Source organism: Electrophorus electricus, chromosome 20 (assembly GCF_013358815.1).
Source record: "Electrophorus electricus isolate fEleEle1 chromosome 20, fEleEle1.pri, whole genome shotgun sequence".
NCBI lineage: Eukaryota > Metazoa > Chordata > Actinopteri > Gymnotiformes > Gymnotidae > Electrophorus > Electrophorus electricus.
Window position 1 is genome coordinate 14,641,102 of NC_049554.1, and position 20,506 is coordinate 14,661,607.

General features: G+C 43.2%; 1 protein-coding gene across 1 annotated transcript; it reads right to left on the reverse strand.

The window, feature by feature from the left end:
* Positions 1-10,345: 10,345 nt before the first annotated feature.
* Positions 10,346-19,914, reverse strand: nucks1a (nuclear casein kinase and cyclin-dependent kinase substrate 1a). The gene is made up of 8 exons (XM_027025107.2): positions 19,643-19,914; positions 17,773-17,822; positions 16,752-16,845; positions 16,452-16,498; positions 16,203-16,373; positions 15,899-16,051; positions 11,003-11,155; positions 10,346-10,652 (listed from the first exon to the last, which is right to left on the reverse strand). The coding sequence occupies exons 1-8, from the start codon at positions 19,657-19,659 to the stop codon at positions 10,408-10,410; spliced, it is 930 nt and encodes a 309-aa protein (XP_026880908.1). The 5' UTR covers positions 19,660-19,914; the 3' UTR covers positions 10,346-10,407.
* Between the last annotated feature and the right edge of the window lie 592 nt (positions 19,915-20,506).

The window sequence follows — 20,506 nt, forward strand, 5'->3', positions numbered from 1 at the left end:
TTGCAGGCTTTAAAATCCCCCTGCTGTACTCCAGCGCTACGCTGCAGCCATGCTGTCCTTCACTTGAGCAGAAACGCATCTGCATTCTTAAAACACCCAAAACAAGCGTAAAAGGAAGAAGGTGCTGAAACTCCAGGTGTTTAAGTGAACAGCATGCGGGGAAACTGGAGTGTGCAATCCTGACACACACACACACACACACACACACACACACACACACACACACACACCACCCATTTAGTCAACTGGCGGCTGCTAGCCAGGTGCCACTGAACCAACTGCAGTGCTCATAATGACATAAAGGTGCGTACACAATGGCCCCAAGATGGTGAGGGGATGTCACGTGAGCCACCTTGCCAGCCCAGGTGGGGCGTTTTCTCATCTGCTGTGGTCACAGAGCTACTGTGAACCAAAACCATTACGTGTTCCTCTGGGTTGTGGGGATTAGACGATTCATTTAGAAAATTCATTTGGAATTTTTAACTTGTGAATGTGAAAATTGCACAAAGAATTCCATTTGGAACCCTCCCAGATGCTTCAAATAATAATTAAAAACCCCAAACATTCACGGGCATTACTTTCTGTGCTGCAAACATAGGGAACTTGTTACATTTATCAAATTGTTTGGATTAAGCAACTTTATGAAAAATGTTCTTAAATCAGAGGGGTAAGGAACAGCTGAGGTTTATTGATTCTTTTTCCTTTTGAGTGTGAATTCAACAGGTAACTGGCTACTACTGTTAAATAATCCTAAATATTTACAGAATAATGTGAACAGAGTAAATGTAGGAAAAGTCTTCTCAGGTGCTTGTTTTCACTCACCTTTTACAGAACAAGTCTCCTCTTGCTTCCTATAAGAGATTTGTTTTTATGATCTCCTTGATCCTATGATTTAATCTCCATATATCTTTGATAAGAAAATCCATATAAATGTTGCACAATACTGTCTTTTACATCGTTATATCATTTTGAGGAACCTGACACGCCTGAAGTAAACGTGAATGTTTAGACCATCAGGATATCAAGCAGTGAACCTGTATTCTGACAGACTGCACTAATCAGATTACAATAATCTTACGTATTAGACTAACTTTATCACTGAGTAGGAGTTGTCAAAGGATGAATAAAATGCTTTTAAAGTTAGTACCTCAAATTCAGTCATAGTCATACAATATATGAAAGAGAGACAGGGAATATCGTAGCGTAAATACATACACGCCAGGCGCCTGTCGGTAATCTGAAACTGGGACCTTTCTCCTCATCTCTCTCAAGCGTGTGCGCCTTGTTCTTCGATCACAGAGTTCAAACCACGTCTTAAGAGTCAACACAGAAATAAGGAGGAGTCTGTGAATGTCCACAAGGAAGTGAATTGGCTTTCAACTCTCATCACTACTAGGAAATATATAAGGAGGCATCAGACTTGATATTCAGCATTTTTAGTGTGAGTAAAACTTGCACAACCACTCAGTAATGTATCATCTGGACGCTATGCTGCTGTCTCAGTAGCCGTGCTGGGTGCGGGTGTTTGGATGGTGGCTTTAATCTTCGAAAGCATTGCCAGAAAAAAAATGTTTAATGTGAATGAAATCTTCTCTATTGATCTTCAGTACCTAATCCTAAGAGAACCTGGTACTGAAATGCTGTAGTCTGTAAAGATAAACAAGGAATGGTCTTTCACCTAAGAGTGTACATGCTGTTGAGGACGTTCAAACTTATTCTGCCCTGTCAGCAATAACTGGCATGGTTAACAGTGTATAAAAGGCATTTACAGATCTAGGTTTATTGGCAGAGGGGGCCTTGATCACATGCTGATACCTTTATATGTCTATTTTGTTCATGAAGGTTAAAACGTGCAGATTTACACTTACATCCTTATGAAAAGAATGCATATTTAACATGAACATTCTGTTGGTGAACACCTGCTACTTTTGTATAATGTGCACTTTACAGTTTAGTCAAGTTTTAAAGACTTAGATATGAGCTTCAAACAAAACCTGAAAAAGGAGGACAAAGTATTATAATATACAAATAATAAGACAGCAATTTATCTGACTTATACAAGGGAAATATAAATGAAACATGTTTAAAGACCCAGTGATCCTAAACCTGTTTTGTTTTTATTTTTTTTTAATTAGGTCAATCTTGCTCTTTTGGCTACATATACAAATATACAAAATATGTACACATATATGTACACATAAATATACAAAATATGTACACGTGTTCATATGTGATATGTATGTGTGTGCACGTGTTCATATGTGATGTATATGTGTGCACGTGTTCATATGTGATATGAGTGTGCACGTGTTCATATGTGATATGTATGTGTGCAAATGTGCTCATGTGATATGTATGAGTGTACACGTGTTCATATGTGATATGTATGAGTGTGCACGTGTTCATGTGATATGTATACGTGTGCACGTGTTCATGTGATATGTATACGTGTGCACGTGTTCATATGTGATATGTATGAGTGCACGTGTTCATATGTGATATGTATGAGTGTGCACGTGTTCATGTGATATGTATGAGTGTGCACGTGTTCATGTGATATGTATGTGTGTGCACATGTGCTATGTATATGAGTGTGCACATGTGTTCATATGTATGATTGTGCATGTGATATATGTATATATGGTTACACATATGATCATATGTGATATATGTATATATGGTTACACATGTTCATGTGATGTGTGTACATATGTGTGTGTGTGTGTGTTCTGTGAATACCATCCCAGAGTTCAGTTTATGCCTTTGTCAGATTTCTCTTCCTATGTAAAAACGACCCTCTTACCTTACGTGAGGTTCACTCTGAGCAGTCACAGAGCTGGTGTCCCTGCCACACACTCTAAGCTCAATAGCTGGCTAGTGGCCAAAAGTCTTAGCCAAATGTACATTATAACTTGTGTGTTTGGGTTGGCTCTTCTAAGGGTACACCTATAGCTCTGCTGTTAAACATCAATTGTAATGTTGGTACAGATGAGTATACTGGAGTGACCGTAACAGATTTGATTTTATTTGATCACATGGTCTCACACTCTTCGGGGTATCCTAGTGTGGTGTGCTTGATTATTGCAGAATATTCAATCACACCAAGACTGCATATTGTAAAGTCACAAGTTAATTCTTATTATATTAAAAACATTAGATCACTGCTAAAAAGCTACACTGATTCTAACTACAGGAAAACGTAAATGTAGTCTATACTTGGTCTAGTGCAGTCTTTGCCATTTTTAACTTTCCACAAAAGTAGCCATTATGTTTAAGCTTCTATTTTTTGTTGATCTTGATAGAAAACTGGGAACAAGCAACTGGGAACAAGTTCTGTTGTGGGCAGGTTCACCCCTGTAAGACTGTATCCTCGTGGGCAGGTTCACCCCTGTAAGACTGTATCCTCGTGGGCAGGTTCACACCTGTAAGACTGTATCCTCGTGGGCAGGTTCACACCTGTAGGACTGTATCCTCGTGGGCAGGTTCACACCTGTAAGACTGTATCCTCGTGGGCAGGTTCATACCTGTATAACAGTATTACTCCAGTTCTTCCTACTTGCATCATTAAATTATTAGTCAGTTCAGAATGCAGCAGCCGGAATTCTTACTAGAACTAGAAAGTTTCATCATCTCTCTCCCAACTTAGCACTGGCTCCCAGTAAAACTTCATATTGATTATAAAATACATCAAATTACTTACAAAACACTGAATCTTCCACAGCAACTTAGAACTCTTGATCTATTATGAGCCACCATGTCTGCTTTGTTTAAAAGGTGCTGGTTTATTACCTAGAATAAGGAAATCTACCTCGGGGGCAGTACCTTTACCGATAAAGCTCCCACACTATGGAATCATCTTTCTGTCAATGTTTGAGACTCAGACACAGTCTCCATGTTTAAGGCTGAAAACCTGTTTAGGTCAGACAATTTGTTAAATTTAAGTCATTTTAAGTAAGGTATAGAGCCTGAGGTGTGGGGATTGCAATTAGAGCCATCATAAACAGGGATGTTTGGGATGCTGTCTTCACAACTTTGTTGACTGGGAGTGGCGGGTAACCTGTCCGTTCTGCTGAGGTACATCTCCCGATGCCATTCTCTCTCTGAGCGTCCACCCATATCTTCTATTGTGGCTCCTCCCACCTGTTGACCCCTGTTGTTGTGGCTACACCCTCCCCCACAACCCCTCACTGCCTTGGGTTCCTCCTGTTCCCAGGACATCTGGCCAGCTGTTTCTGAGGCAGATGGGTTTTGGATGCACATGCATTCCTTGAATCCACACTAGGACTTCTAGAAACCCAAAATAGACTTCTGTTGTTTATTTTGTTCTTGTTGTACAGGCTGGTGTCAAGCAGAATGCATTCCCCTCATTGAATCTTGGTTCCTCTCCAGGTTACTTCATCAGGTTCATATGGAGTTTTCCTTGCCCCTACTAACTGGGGATTGGACCCACATGCCTGTAACGTTTTGTGATGACTTCTACTGGAAAAAGCTCCATATAAACACATTTGACTTCCTTGAACAGTTTAGCAGACTATGACTGGAGAGTCTGTGACAGCAAGGTGTCAATCAAGCACGTGCAGATTTGAATATTAGAACTCCACCTAGAACAAGGTGTCAATCAAGCATGTGCAGACTTGAATATTAGAACTCCACCTAGAACAAGGTGTCAATCAAGCATGTGCATCTTAAAATTAGGGAAGCACCTAGAATATTGTCAGATAGGATTGATGAGCCAATTAGGTTGGTGGTTCTTCTCAATATTGGTCACACACTGAATGTTTTGGACCAACATGTTTTGCTGTCAACATGTCCAGTATATATCCTTACTTCCTGTTGCTTTCCTTCTTATGTCCTGCTTGCTAGTCTTGATGAATAAATGAGTCTTATTAAAACACCAAAGACTCATGGATACACTAACAGGCTGAGGAGGTCTAGCATATTACTGTCACACTTGCCTCCGTGACAACCGTCCCTCAGTCAAATTACAGGAGTTTTCTGAAGACCCAAAATCAGCTTGGCCTGACACATAGTGCATCTAGATTTGATAAAAGATGAAAAAGACGAAAGATGAAAAGGTGTTAGTGGTTTCACCTTCATACACCTCATATGTACACTTATGAGGAACCATAAATCATGTAACCAAAAGTGAAACAAAAGATCAACTTTTTTTTCTTCTTCTTTTCCTGTGTTTGGCTCGGTGTGCTGATGCTTCACACAGGGTGTGGTGCATTGAGAACAAGGTAGCAATTATTAAGAGGCTGTGGGGAAAAAAATACAAACCTAAAGATTGGATCATCTCCAAAATCTGTTCATAAACTCTGCACTCCACAGTTCTACTGTGGATCAGTGAGCAAGCCGTAGACTCAATGTGTCAAACACGGTTACCTTCACTGCATTCTCACCAAAACGTCCCCTATAAAACAACCCATCAGTCAGGCCGTAGTCCAGATTACGCATGCCCACACAGAGGAAAAGGCGGCACCCCCAGTGGCTCATTTGCATTTTATTACCTGCAACCAAACTCTCATCCTCTTTCTATCCCTGTCCCTGCATTTTACTATGTGCAAATCATTTGTCACTTTGAAAATGTTAGGAAATGCCCATCCTGTGTGCAGGCTTCTTTATAGATGCCATCAAACTCCACCTTTCTTTGCAGAGATTGAGATTAGAAATTGAGATTGAGACTGTAAACGAGGCAGCACCCACCACCTCCAGTCTTTTTTGGAAAGATGGCGTCAGTTCACCTAAAACTGTTAACTAAACCATCACAATTGTTAGCCACTGGCCCCTGTTCAAGCTTTCGTTGCTGTGACACAAATTTGTGAACACAATCACCACAACCTATATAATTGTGTTCTGTTACTAGAAGTGCCTCATAAGCATACAGGTTCTGTCACCATGCACTGCCCAGCTCTTCATCAATGACCACTTCCTGGCTACATGTCTGCTGCTGTCTGGCTATTTTGGGGTGGCATATAACTCCCACCCTAGCAGCGACATCACGACACACTGCCTGAACACAACGCCACCACATCAGCAATATTGCCGAGAAGGCTCTTCTACCCAAGTCATGTCTGTTCAGGTCCTGTGGTCAGAAACTGACCCGTGATGAATGGTGCAGAGGGAAACAGGCAGACTGCAGTCCAATTGAAACCCATGAGGTATACTCAGAAGACAGGTGTCAGAGCACCGTCGGTACAATAACGCATCACCCCAGCGTGGGGGAGTATATGCTGTTATGGCTAAACTCAGCAACAGCGCACACAAATTAAAACGCCCGTCCCAAGCTCTCAAAAGGAGGCCCGGGTGGAATGACACTGCAAAACAAGCTGTTACTCCGGAAAGTTCATGATATTAACGTTGTGAAAGTCCAGTTGCCAAAATATAGTGCCTGCAGTCACTGACCCCAGATACTCCCAAGGAAGAAAAATTGTGACAACTTCAGCATCGTACAAACACGCTAGACATGAGAGGCACGGAATATATAGTGGAGACCTCTCGTATTTCACTGACAGAGAGGTTTCTAGAACGATGCTTTGGGAAGATGAGCCTGTTCTGAATCAGCAAGACTGATTAAAGAGTACACCCGCCTCCTAAAGGCACAGTGTGCACACACGAGAGGGATCCTAATTTATGAGCACGTTTAATACTGTAAACAAAAGGTAATCGAATGCAGGAGGTGGCGAATATGTTGAAAAGAATCACAATGATTTGAGATGCCTGCACCCATTTCATCAAGGAGAAGCTGTATAGCATCAGTATGTGAAATACATGTGCAGGTGTCAAATGGAAAAACTGCTGGACTAAATATAAGTGTCTGACATTAGAAGAAGCCTCGGAGGTAAAAGTGAAGACAGGTGAATGAAAGAGCATCACCATGTGGTGGCTCTGTGAGTTGATCTGGTGCTGGCTAATGCTTAGGGCAAGTGTGCAGCCCTGTATCTGGAGAATGATACATGTCAGTCTTTACCAACACACCCGTCAGTTAATTAAACCATTAAATACTTTGGCACAAACAGGACAGGGGCTTTTTTACGAATGAGCTTGGACCGCCATATTTTAGTGTATTTATCCATTTAAAGGGCAAATCAACTCAATTTCTCGAAGAACAAAATTGAGAATCACAAACAACTAGTTAAAACAGTATAAAAATTATGTTGCTTTTATTACAGACCAGAAATCATTATCTTCATCTTTGCCACTGATGTACAGATCACATCGTTGCCGTTGTCACATTTTATTTCGCAGCATGCACAGCTCTTCTTGACAAAGGCTCTTAACTTTGACCAATAGGAACAGATCTTGTCTGTATATACATTTTCCACAACAGGCCATCCCATTGGCAACGAATTCAACTGAAGGTGAACTTGAATGTTCAAAAATTAAAGTGTGACAAGCGAGGCATTTGTTTTACTTATCCACAGACACAGACTTCGCCCAAAACTGACATTAGCAAACCGAACTCCATGTTTGGACATTGTAAATAAAGAGGGAAAAAAAGCCATCAATATTATACAATAAGAGTCCTCCAGGCGCTGTCCACTCGAAGTGCATGCGTCCACTTAAAACTGCATTTAGGAAAAAAAAGAGTAGGTAAGAAAGTTTTTTTTTTTTTTTTTTTTTAATGTACAGTCCCAGTCAAGCTTTGCTGACGAGGGAAGATGGCTTTGTGAAGCGCACAGACCCTCTGCTATTCTGCGACGATGCGTTCGGAAATTTAGCCCACTGAGCTCATTTTGCCGCCTTGCTTAAAAAAAAAAACCAAACCAAAAAAAAAACCCCCCCAAACCCCCCCACCAAAAACCCCCCCCAAAAAAAACCAAACCAAAAAAAAAAAACCAAACCAAAATCCCACACTATAACCAAAGAACCTTGCTCAAGTTATCTCTCAAAGCCTTTAGCTTTGTGGACTGGCTCGGTTCGAGCCAGGTGAACTGAGAGTACAACGGACCGGCGCAAAAGCAGAACTCTCCTCAGCTCAGATTTGGCGCAGACAGAAGAAAATGCATCCGAGGTGTAAAGGACCATCATGGCTGCGATAAGCACAAACCAGCTGGTGCCATGAACCTCCACAGAGAAGTTATATTACACATCAGCTCCACTTAGTCCCCTTCAGGACACTTAAACATTTCCCACAAGAAAAAAAAAATCCTACTAGAGTATGATGAGCTTAGTTAAAATGATGAGCTTAGTTAAAATAATTGTATCGCCAATAGAATTTGCTTATGGGGTTTGCTTTGGCCACTATATATTCTTTTTCCAACCTTTATGGCTTCTAAATATGTAATTTTAAACAGACATACGCTTGCCAAAATCAGAGGTGGTTAATAAAATGTTGCAACACCAATCCAAAAAAGTGGCTGCTGTTAAAATAGGAATATTTACAGCCATGTCAGGGTAGGGCTTAGCACTGAGGTCATGTGACCACTCTGAATGGTAAGAATTCAGATTGGGTAAGAGGCACTCAGTCACCTTATTACATGGCCTTTACTAGTAAAAGACATAGATACATTTTTTTAAAACCAAGATACAATTTTATTTCTTTTCTTAAAAAACAAACATTACAAAAAATTCTGGAGTAGGAGAATGACAAAATGAATCAAAACAATTTTTTGGACTTATGGATTTAAAATCAAAAAGAAACAACACACATTTGGGGGGAGGGGGGGGGAAGAGATGAAACCTGGCACCCCAAACAAACAAACAAACAAACAACAACCCCCAAAATAACCGAAAAAACCCCCATAAAAACAAAAACCAAAAAAAACCCCAAAAAAACAAAAAACAAAAACCCAAACAAAAACCCAACCCACATGAGGATGCTAGTCCAAGTGTACGATGAGGGGCTGTGCACCAAACATCGGTGCAATCAGGAAATCCACGTATGGTGTGTATTACAGTACGTGCTAAAGCTACAGCCGGCAGGGTGGAGAACCCCAGAAGGCAAGCACAGGAAAGCCCCGCACGCGCGCACGCACAAATCAAGCTCCTCGCAACACAACCTGTGACAATGTGACATTTACATCGATAACTCAGTGCAAACCGTTACAAGTCGAGAATATTCTCAAATTAAAATGTTACTCAACAGGTGTTTATTCAGAACTCCGACTCCTCGCCCCAAGCATGTCAGATGTCAGTTAAGGTTTTCCTGTTTGAATCCAATATGCTGGTTTAGAAGTTCTCTTCCCAACTTTAACAATTTACAACCTCTAAAAATTCGCAAGGGTTCCGCTCACCATGGGCATATGTACAGCCAGGCTTTACAAGGCAAACAGCATACGGGACCTTCATTTAGGAAGGCTCCATCGTAGCCCACACACACACGCACTATCTACATTTAAACGCCACAACGTTAATCAGCAGACATGTCTTCGTACTGTCAATATCAGCATGAGATGATTTATGGTCAATAGAAAGATTTTTAAAAAGCAAACAGGGTAAAAACAAAATAAGCACACAAAAGTGTAGCGCGGCCCACAGAACGCTCTCATTCAAAACAGCCACACTGCAACACCACGGTTTAGGCTCCCTCGTAAAAAACAAAAACAAAAACCCCTTCGTGAGTGTCTTCTGAAAGTTGAGGATAAATGCAGTTGAGAGCAGGACATGCGCGAAGGGGCGGGGCTAATGTGAGCTCACCACCCCAGCCAAGGGGAGGAGCGTGACATGGCCCCGCCTTCAGCCACCTGTACACCCTTAACAGAACACCGCTGGAGATGAATGGCTCATGGCACCAGCTATATCCTCACAGACGTTTCCCAGTACTGGCTCTGGAGGAACTATCGTGTCTCAACGTTGTCCATGTTGCACCACGGCTGTTTTTTAACTCGTCTTAACTAGCATATGAATGTAATTGTGTACGCTAGGAGCAAGGAAGCTGTTAGCATGTACAGGGCGAGGCAGTCCAGGTTGGGAACTGGGAAATATTCTATCGAATGTGGGGCAGACCCCAAGAGAAGCTTGAAAAACATAGTGGCTGTTAATATAGGGACATTAGGAAAAAACAAATCTACAGATAACTAGTCTTTTTTTTTTTTTTTTAAAGTACGCTTGCAAGCAAAGAACTGTGGAGAAGCGCCCCGCTATCAGTGGACGAGCTGAAACGTGGTGCCTCCTTGTAGTTTTACACTGATAAATAAAACCCATCCATTAACATTCTCTCTCACATACACACAACATGGTCTAATTCATCCTTGGACAATGTAGCAGAAAAACTATAGGAAAACAAAAAACAAAACAAAACAAAAACTTCAAACCACTGCGCCAGGTCACCACAGACACTGAACTTAAAACCCTTCAAAGAAGAAGAGAAAACACACACATACAGAGAGAGAGAGAGAGAGAGAGAGAGAGAGAGCGAAAGAGAGAGAGAGAGAGAGAGATATGGGGCTGCTGATCAGAACCTGGCTAGTCTTCCCCAGACGGGGCATCTTCTTCTGAGCCATCCTCCTCTTCATCCTCCTCCTCATCGTCAGGGGCGGCCTTCTTCTTCTTGGCGGGTGTCGCCGGCGAGTCCTTCTTCTCAACTTCGTCTTCCTCTTCGTCCTCCAGGGGGCTCTCTGGCTCCTCCTCCTCTTTGGGGGAGCATTTCTCCAGGGTCTTGGCTGCACTGGGGCGACCCTTGCCCCTGCCCTTCATGGGGCTGGGGGTAACTGTGAGACATGGGCATGTTGCAACCATTACAGTGTCACGGCACCAGGTGCTCCCTTCTCACTATAAATAACACTGCTCCTTTTAATACCTCCCAAAAAACAGTCCCATAAGAATGTTTAGGGAATTTTGACCACTTAAGAATTGTTTCTTCTTAAATTTAGCATTTGATTCCCTTTTTCATCCAAGCTATGCTCTCATATGCCAACATACAGCGAGACTTACAGTCAAATCCAGTACAGAACCAAACTACGAATGAAATCAGAAGTGTACTCCGATTGGTGCAGAATGTCCCCCACGCCCCTCCTCTTCAGTCTAGTTCCATGGCTACAGGGTGAAATGCTCCGCCTACCTGTGGCCTTTAGCCGGGGTTTGGGGGATTTCTTCTCCTTCCTCTCTGCTCGGCGTCCTCTCGGTACCACCTTCCTGCCCTTCTTTTTGGAGCGGCCGTAGTCGCTGTCGTCATCGTCGTCCACCATGAAGTCTTCGTCGCTGCCGGACTCCTCTGCAAGGAGAGAGCGTAGGTCATGGCTGGGGGCTGGAGTGAAGGTCACACGCCCCCCGCCAACAGACGCTGCACGGCCATTCCCCCTTTACAGGAACACACAAGCGATGGCCTGTAGGTGTGTGCAAGCAACACTAATGGAAATGTGTGAGACCAGCACCACCAAGCAGGATCAGTCATCCACTGGTCCAAGAACAGCTGAGCAATAAACATAAGCTGCACTGCCAAAAAGGAATCAGTAATTCTTCCACTATAATCATATTGGAAAAAGCATAACTCTTCGAGGGTCGTAATTTAACTCCACAAAAGTGTTTACTCTCCATTTGTCTCCTGCGTCAAGCGTATATCATGTCATATTCAGAGTGTAGGACGACTTATGACCTGGTTAGACTGTCTGTCTGGGTGTATGGGCCTCGCACCTGTGCTTGTTTTCACCTCCAGAAACAGTTTCCATGACAATCACCTAAAATACAGGATGACCGTCCGAACATCAGAAGGTGCATATCTATTTATGGTAAGGGAAGATGGTCATCATGATCACTGCTATTTTAAACAGACTTTGTTCGAGGAAATTCAACGGTTTGGTGCTACTACGAAAATTTGCTCAGTGACCCTCAACAGGTTGCAAATCCTTTTACCAATTCACCTGATTCCAATACTGGAAAATAATGTCAAGGACAAAAACCCCACCTCTTCTGATTGGTCATTGTTATGTATTATTACTGAAACGAGCAAAACACACCCAACTTGGAACACATGTATGAACCGAGATCTCGCATTCTTCTGCAGGAAGGGTAGTGAAAGAAAAGGACCTCGCCCCTAAAAGAATGTGTGCACAAGGAATCATCGGAGAGAGAGCGAGAGACCCCACCACTAAGAGAGAGAGTTTAAAAGTTTCATGAAGCTAGAATAATATGGGAAGCTGCATACAGAACGGAAGAGTCACCAGAGGGAAGAGACTCATTTATACAGCAGCTACTTCCAGGCCCTGTTCACACCGATGACTCACTGAGCTTGCTCTCTCACTCTCTCGCTCCCTCTCCATGTCCGGGATCAGTGTGTTACTCAAATGGCCAAGCAGAAGATGGTCTTTACATGTCTGAGTGGATTGATAACTAACTAATGGAGTTGCGCGAGATGTGTTGGGAGCTGGGCAAACACTAAACTGCGCAGCACAAGAACACTCCACTAAAACACTGGGAAACATTCCCTGGTGCGGTCAGTAGCACAGCAGTCCCGAGTCACTCATCAGATAAACACACAAATTCCACCGTTACTTATTCACCTCGAGCAGGCTTTTTTCAGGGTTTACACACAATTCTGTTGTGAACAGGAATCAATCATTTCCTGAAACAATAGACAATTGACTTTCTACACAACACGGACATCATATCAATAACGGATCACTTAGGAAGCACTCAGCTATATGCTGCTCAAACACAGATTGATTGAGTCTCATCACTAAACGTTAAACTGTACCATACATCACAATTCATCGCTTCACTTTCACACCGAACAAAATCCATCATGCTCATCCATGTGCTCTGGGGTAAGAGTGCGAGCCAAAAACAACTCCTGAGTGCTCCCTCATGAGAGTCGCACTGGGGAAACACACGCGACACCAACTTATCAAGGTTCCTCCATGTTGATCAACCTATGTCAATTTTAACTTCAGTACTGTTTATGAGAAGGCCCTGATTTCATATGACCACACATTGGAACTGTGTGTGTGTGTATACACACACACACACACACACAATCTCCCTAATCAAGATGGTTTGAGAGCCTTAAAACATGTTCCTGATGCAAGACCTGAGAAGAACCCTCCCACAGATGTTCTCTTGTGAACTGTGTGAACTCGTGCTACTCACAAAGATGATGAGCTAGTATGGGGGCTAAAATGGGACCTTCTTCTTATCAAATCTTTTTGAAAATACTGGGCCTGTACCCTTAGTGTTTCTGAGATACACCCGTGGCATTTTTGGTACTGTTACATGCACATTTGAAGACCATTTATTTTTCCATACATCAATGGATTTAGCACATCGTGGCATGGGGATACCTGAAACATCCAAAAAGGTTAAGCCTGGAAATTCTTGTTTCAGTACCACCATCTACTATAAACCTACAGACACTCATTCAAACTCTTCATATTCAAAGGCCTGTAAAAATTTCATCTCTTACTCAGTTACTAACATGTTTACACATCTGCAGTGAGAATGTATACTTTGTCCAAAGAAGTATGTAAATGTCTGGATATTTTCCTAACTGTGGGTTTCCTGAGGACGTCGTAGATGATGGCTTTACTGGAGTTTTACCTGATCACAGGATGAACGCGCTGACCTATAAACAGCAAGACAACAAGAATTCCTTTAGTATTGACTTGTCAGCCACTGTTGTACATGTAGGATGATATCACACAAACACCTCAGAAACCTCCAGGACGACAGCGAAAGCATGCTCTTTTTAAGGACCCTCCGCCAACCTCCTGCAAACTAGACAAAAACATCAAAAGACGTGCTCATGAAGAGTGAGTTAGAGCACCATTCAGATAACTGTGGAACTGTAGCCTGCAACTACACTAGATGTGCGACACGCAAATGTCTTAACCGCTAAAATAACTAGCAGGACACGCTAAATTGCTGCTCATGCATCACTGCGGGAGTCGTGCTAAGAGTCGTATGCAAGAGATGTAATCAGCGTTGCATTTGAGAAACCGAGAGAATGTTAAACACCATTAGAACTAAGGATCTGTCATTTCCTGTGTGTGTGTGTGTGTGTGTGTGTATATATATATATATATATATATATATATATATATATATATATAAAAAATTAAAGATTCTAGGTGAGTAACTGCAGTGTACTGTAGTAAGAGATGTAGTGAAATACACAGGGTTTCCAGAGAATCAATGTTTGGGACAGAGGTCCTTCATCAGCTCTGCAAGAAAAGTGCTGTTCATATTCTCATATTCTCTCTCTCTCTCTCTCTCTCTCTCTCTCTCTCTCGTAACAACACAAAGGAGAACAAAAATAGTTTCATTACATTTTATTTTCTAACTTTTCTCAAATGTTAAGTGCCATTTTCTGCTGTAAACTGCTGCGGGTATGAGAAGCCTACGGATGGAAATCCCTCAAAATGCACCAAACCCAACTCCAAAACTCCATGTTCACCAGTACAGTGTATTAATAAGTAAACAGCATTTCAAAAACCCAAACATCTGATGTGAAAATGATCCTAATCACAGGGCGCACTTTACTAAAGAAAACTAATCATCTCTGATTAACATTTTTCTTATAACTGTATAAATATACAAACAAGGCCCAAATTAAACGGAAAGCATATTGTGGTGGATGGGTGAAAATTATCGGTTGTAATTACTGGCCAAAATCCTAATTTTAAACTGGCACTGATATATTATTTGCCATTAAGTACTATTTTATCATAACATTATATTATGATATTATTTTATATCATGAGCACATACGTTATGACCGCCTGCAGGGGTCTTCGCTCTTATAGTAACACACAGCTGAATATAACTGAACATAATACCTGAACTACAACATTTAATATCTTACATCCAAGGTTTTCATACTAGCATGTCCCCATCTCAGTAAACATCAACTTTAAACATAAAAATGAAAAGTACACCTATCTGCAGTCCATCCAGGGCTTTGCTCAACCCCGAACGTTGAAACAGGTACAGTCACTTACTCAGCGTCTGTTTATGTAGCATGTTTTATTCACGACTGCTCAACATTCAGAATCGCTAGCATGCTATAAAATTTGTTTACAAAGCGGTGATTTGGCTACCTAATCTCTAAGACCAGGCGGAGCTGTGAATTCTACTGACACTGAGCTACAGTGGCCCTGTGTCTCCAGATATACCGAAACCCTGAAGCCCATCTAATGTGAAGTGATCCCATGGCATCAACGTTGTGAGCTTCCTGCCAAGAAGCTCCGATGCTCCTGACGTCAAATTTACAGGAGCACCAACCTGACGTGTCAATGCACAATGCAAAGGCAGGATGATTTATTCAGACTATACTGAAAACTGAACCCAGTTACACCAATACAGTAATTAACCAACATTCACCTAGAGCACAACAATTGGAGTGGAATATTTTGATTAGACACTGACCAGTCCTATCGAGGTGTGTGTGTGTGCGAGCGCGAGCGAACGGTACACACCCTTGAGAGTTTCAGTTTGGGTTAGTTGCCAACGTACAAGTTAAGCTAATATTAGTCAGCTAATGTTTGAGCATAAAAGCAAGCTAAAGAATATTATTCAACTTTCTTTAAACTATAACTGTTATGTTTTTAGTTACCAAAATAATACAATCTAACTACATACAGCATTCCATATCCAATGCATCGGTACTCAAAAGATAACGAATTATACGTGACATGCGGAGTCCACAATGTGCCAAGAGGGTTAATTTTGTTTTTTATGTCCGTCAAGATAGCAGCAACTGGTTTTCCCAGTTCCATCTAAACATGATTGTATTCATGATTCATAATGGTAAATGGTAGACTACTCAAGACAAAATCTCTCGTCGCACACATGCTCCTAAACTAAAATTCTGTTTGCATATTTAAAACAGAAGGAACAGATGTGAGTGTTCTGCTCGGGCCACAGCACCCTGTGCGTGACGGAAAACTAACACCCGATTAAAGGAGGTAAAGACCTTCGAGGCTGAGGCAGAGAAAATGCTCCATCATCAAGAGAACAGACTTACGGTCCATGTAGGCCTGGTCATCTTCATCTTTATCCTCATCCTCACTGCCCCGGTCTCCCAGAAGAATCTCTCTCTGTTTGGAGACGGCTTTAGAGGCAGCCTGCCTCACCTGCCTCCGCTTCCTGCTCACGTCTCTGTCTTCATCACTGTCATCTGCACGCACACACGCACGCACGCGGTCAAGAGGCCTCAGTGCCTCTTGTGTTTGCTGACAGAGCTGAACTAAAAAGGTTACAGCGATCTATATCTTCATTAATCTTGAGGAAATCCAAAGATGACGAACAGAACCCTGTTGGCCTCCTACCTGTGTCTCTCTTTCTCTTCAGCGAGCGTTTGCTGGGCTTCTCAACTTTAACCTTTTTCCCCTTTTTCCCCCTTTTTGCTTCATAGTCGCTTCCCCCGTCTTCTTCATCCTCCTCCTCTTCCTCCTCCTCCTCCTCTCCAAATTCATTGTCTTCCTCGCTGCCAAAATCATCTGATTGGTAGGAGTAAGAGTCAGGTGTTTGGGGACACAGGCCTTCTTTTAAGATCAAGACCAGACTGCACCACTTACCTGCTGAATCGTGTTTGGAGTTGGAGAGTTTCTCATCCGAGTCGTCACTGAAAAAGCAGACAAGTCTGAACAACAAGCGATGACCGAGAAAGCAAAAAACATTTAAACTGTATCCTGTACAGAATTACCATCCTTCTATAGCGGTTGGACGCAGAAACTGGATTCTTAGGCCTGGTGATAATGCACTAAAAAAACCAAACAAACCCTGGCAAAGCTGCCTGCTCAAGTACGTGTTCAACAGCAACAACAACGTCAGAGCGACTACAAATTCACACTCGAGCAGCAAGGTATTACGGCTACCTTTCGTCCTGCGAGTTCTTGGACTTCTTGTGCTTGATTTCGCGCGGAGCAGCACGCATCTTCTTGGGCTTGTCGCTCTCCCTGTCGTACTCCTCTGGAAGAGGCACACGGGAAACACAGATAAGAAGTGCTGCGCGACACATCCAACCCTTGCTGGACGTCTCCTCTCCAAACCACACCGCAGAGCTATCTCCACGGCACCAGAGAGCTAGCCAAGCACTTTCCCTCCATGATGCACGATCTCTTATGGGAGTGGACTATTTAGACACAGATTAAGCCAATCCAGTGTAAAACACACTCACACATGTTTAAAATAAAACTACTTATGTGGAAACCTTGTGTACTAAAATTTATATATATATATATATATATATATATATATATATATATATTGGGGGGGGGGGGGTTACTGGAACTGCAATGTAATTTAGTAAGAGGTTTCCAGAGGACGTGTCAGACAGAGGTCCTTCATGAGGAAATGTCCTGTTTCTTTGGAAACCTTGGGAACACAACTATTTTGAGTCTGTCTTTGTCTCATATATATATATATATATATATATATATATATATATATATCATCTCTCTCTCTCTCTCAAATGATCATATAGCACACAATAAAAAGAGTAGGAGAGAGTGGGGTTTTAGAGGGCTCACTGAGATATTGTGATGTTTTATGACATTTTGTGAAATGGTGGCGACAGACACAAACACACACTCTGTGTGTGTGTGTGTGTGTGTGTGTGTGTGTGTGTGAAGTATTCAAGGTTTCCAAAGAATCAGAACATTTCCTGATGAAGGACCTTTGTCCGACACGTCCGGTTTGTCTCATTGTTTAATGGTAAATCATATGCTCTAATAGACATGTTTTTAATGTGGTTTAATGTACTGCGAGGCATCCCAGAATCACTGTATATTTCCATATAATCACAATATTTCTGTCCACATCACACAGCCCTCATTTGTAATATAATGGATTCCAAGAACACAGTTCACTGAAATGAAGGCTTACACAAGACATTACCTGCATCATCAGACTCATTGAACTGTGAATAATTCACCACTTTCCTGTTCCTGTGGAGTAAACAAAATTAAATAATGTTAAAACCACAGCTTTGAAAGCACCAGTGAACAAGCCCAGAGGCCTGAAGAGTACCACCCTGTCAGCCTGCAAGAGACCATTTAGCATACCTGCATATCATTATCTTAATTAATGACTGTCAAAATAGCTCTTCAATTACCATCCCAATGAGGTCTTCATTAAAAGTTAAGCTCTGTCCTATTTAACCACTCTTGCCAAACAAGCACGGTTCAACGTGCACGATCAGGCACGAGTTGGGAAGGGAGAAAAGACAAGAAAGTCAGAGGAACTATGGGTCAAAATCAAACTATTCGAAAGGTTACAAGTGAAGACATTTCACACCAGCCTCCCTCTGATTTGACATGAGACTACTGTCTTTCGGACGAGTGTCCGGTTTCCTGGTCTCGTCCCTGGATGCACCGACGTGTTCGGCAGGACCGAGCTCAGCCGCGTGCAGTGACCCAAACCGCGCGCCGTTACGAGAGCTGCCGTTTCCCTCGTATTCACTTTTCTTTTCCTGGGGTAGGAACGGCCATCAAAATACAGAATAAATGGGAATCGCTTTAGCTGCGACTCATTGGAGCTGCAGGAGTGATCAGAGCGAGCCAGCTCGAGCCACGCCTGGCAACAGAAAGGTGACACAGTAGTGGAGCCGCGCGACTACGCACACCTCGCTGAGGGGCGCGAGACAGCCACGGCTGCCGGTCTCTCGCGGATCCCGACCAGCTTTTAGCTCCTCGGGCCGCACGCACCGGCCGCAGCGCTGTGTTCACGCTTTGCAAAGTTAAAAAATTTTTTTAAAAAATAAACAAAATGATGCGAGACGCAAATTACAGCGGGAGAGGGCGCGAGCAATGGGCTCCAGTCACGAGGGGGGAGGGGGCTCGTGAAGAATCACTCGGAGACAAAAGTTGTATTTGCATTGGCCGTAGGCGTGCAAACGGCCCCGTTTAAAGACACGCTACATTTATTCCGTAACAGCGGGCGACGGAGAGACGACGTCTTTAAGACATCTCGGCCTTCCGCGGCTCGCTAGGCTACGGGACGTTCTGTGTCTGCCTTTAATTCCTCCCTGCAGATGTACTGCGTTTAATTTATAGATGCCTTAAAGAGAAAAATGCAAAGGAGGTGTGGTGGCTCTGAGCGCTACTCCGCCCCCGGCTGACATCATTCCAGTAATGTTCATTTAGCGCCATCAAAATGAGAAAGACCCGCAGCGGCGGCTTTCCGCAAACGCGTTTTGAGCGCAAACGTTGATTAGTGCGCATCTTTTGTTAAAACGCTTACGCTAATAAAGCGTTGCGAGGTAGCCCGTAATCTGCGACGCTGGGTGGGCATCTCAGCGACACGATGACACAGGGCTCGCGGAATCACGGCCACGGGCCCTCGGCACCTTCGCTGTGGGCGCTCGCCGACACCCGCGAGCCTGGCCGGGATGAACGGGAGGCCATATTCCTGCACGTCTGAGTAAACGGCTGATCGCATCCACCGTCGCACGCGTTTATGTGCAACACGGCGCGCTGGCGCGGCGGTGACTCGCGCGGACCCTGCCGTCGGAGGTGCGGGCGGCGCGAGATAGAAGCGCGCGCGAGACCTTCCTCTCCAAAGAGGACACCTGAAACCCTTTTCGCAGTGCGAGGCTTGCCGCGAGGAAACGCATGCACGCTCCCGGGGTTGGAAAATGTAGAATTGTTCAGTAAAACGGTCAAATTAAACGTCCAAACGTTAACCGACGCGGGCACACGCGCGACGCCTGCGAGCTCACGAGTGCATGCAATGCAGCGCTTGCGGAGGACACACGAAACCCACATACCTCACTGGTCTTGACATTTTGCAGGAACACTGTGTAGAGGTTAACAATGTAAAACAGCAAAAGCAAATCAGGAGGAAATTAAAGCCCAAACTGCACTACAAACCGAGGGGCTCAAGGCGAGGTCGCAAAAACAACGTCCTCTCCCAGCCGCGAAACTAAACAATACAGGGAAATATCTCTGTAGTGGTGAAGGATTTACTTTAATTTTTACGTTCAGCTACTCAAAATGGTGAATAAAACAAACTGAAACTGCAGCCGTCGCGCAACCTAACACACGGGCGGAGGGCGGGCGCTTGGGCGAAGCACCGCCCATTCTAGCCGCTGTAATAGAGCGCGTTTTCAAAGGGAGCTCACGATTGGACGGTTTGAACGGCCGTTTGTTTCGGGATTGGTCACTTCAATTGTCTGCTACATCAAACCGTGTACCCTCCCCCCTTGCCCAGATAGGTTGAGGGGGCACTGGTTAGGAAACAAAAAAGCGGCCCTCTTAGGTGCAAGCTGGCCCAGTTTAGGTGTAAAATAACATTTTTGGTCAGTTTCAAACTGAGCTTCACATTAGGTAGGTAGCTAACTGAAAAGACTTTCACAGCCACCAAAATATTTATAAGTGTTTACAATGCATTTACCGTCTTCCTAATACCAAATGGCATTTTGGCTAGTTTGAGTAACACAGAAACACACACGCACAGGGAGAGACAGACAATAACCCTCATAACAAAAGTAACGAGGCACAGTGTATAACTTACAAAACTATATGCAAAAAACAAAAGAAGGGAAAACTAGCCATGAAGGAAATTTTACAAAGCACCCTCAGACAGTAGGTGTAGTAGCCATCACCCTATAGATTTTTATGGTCTCCCCGAG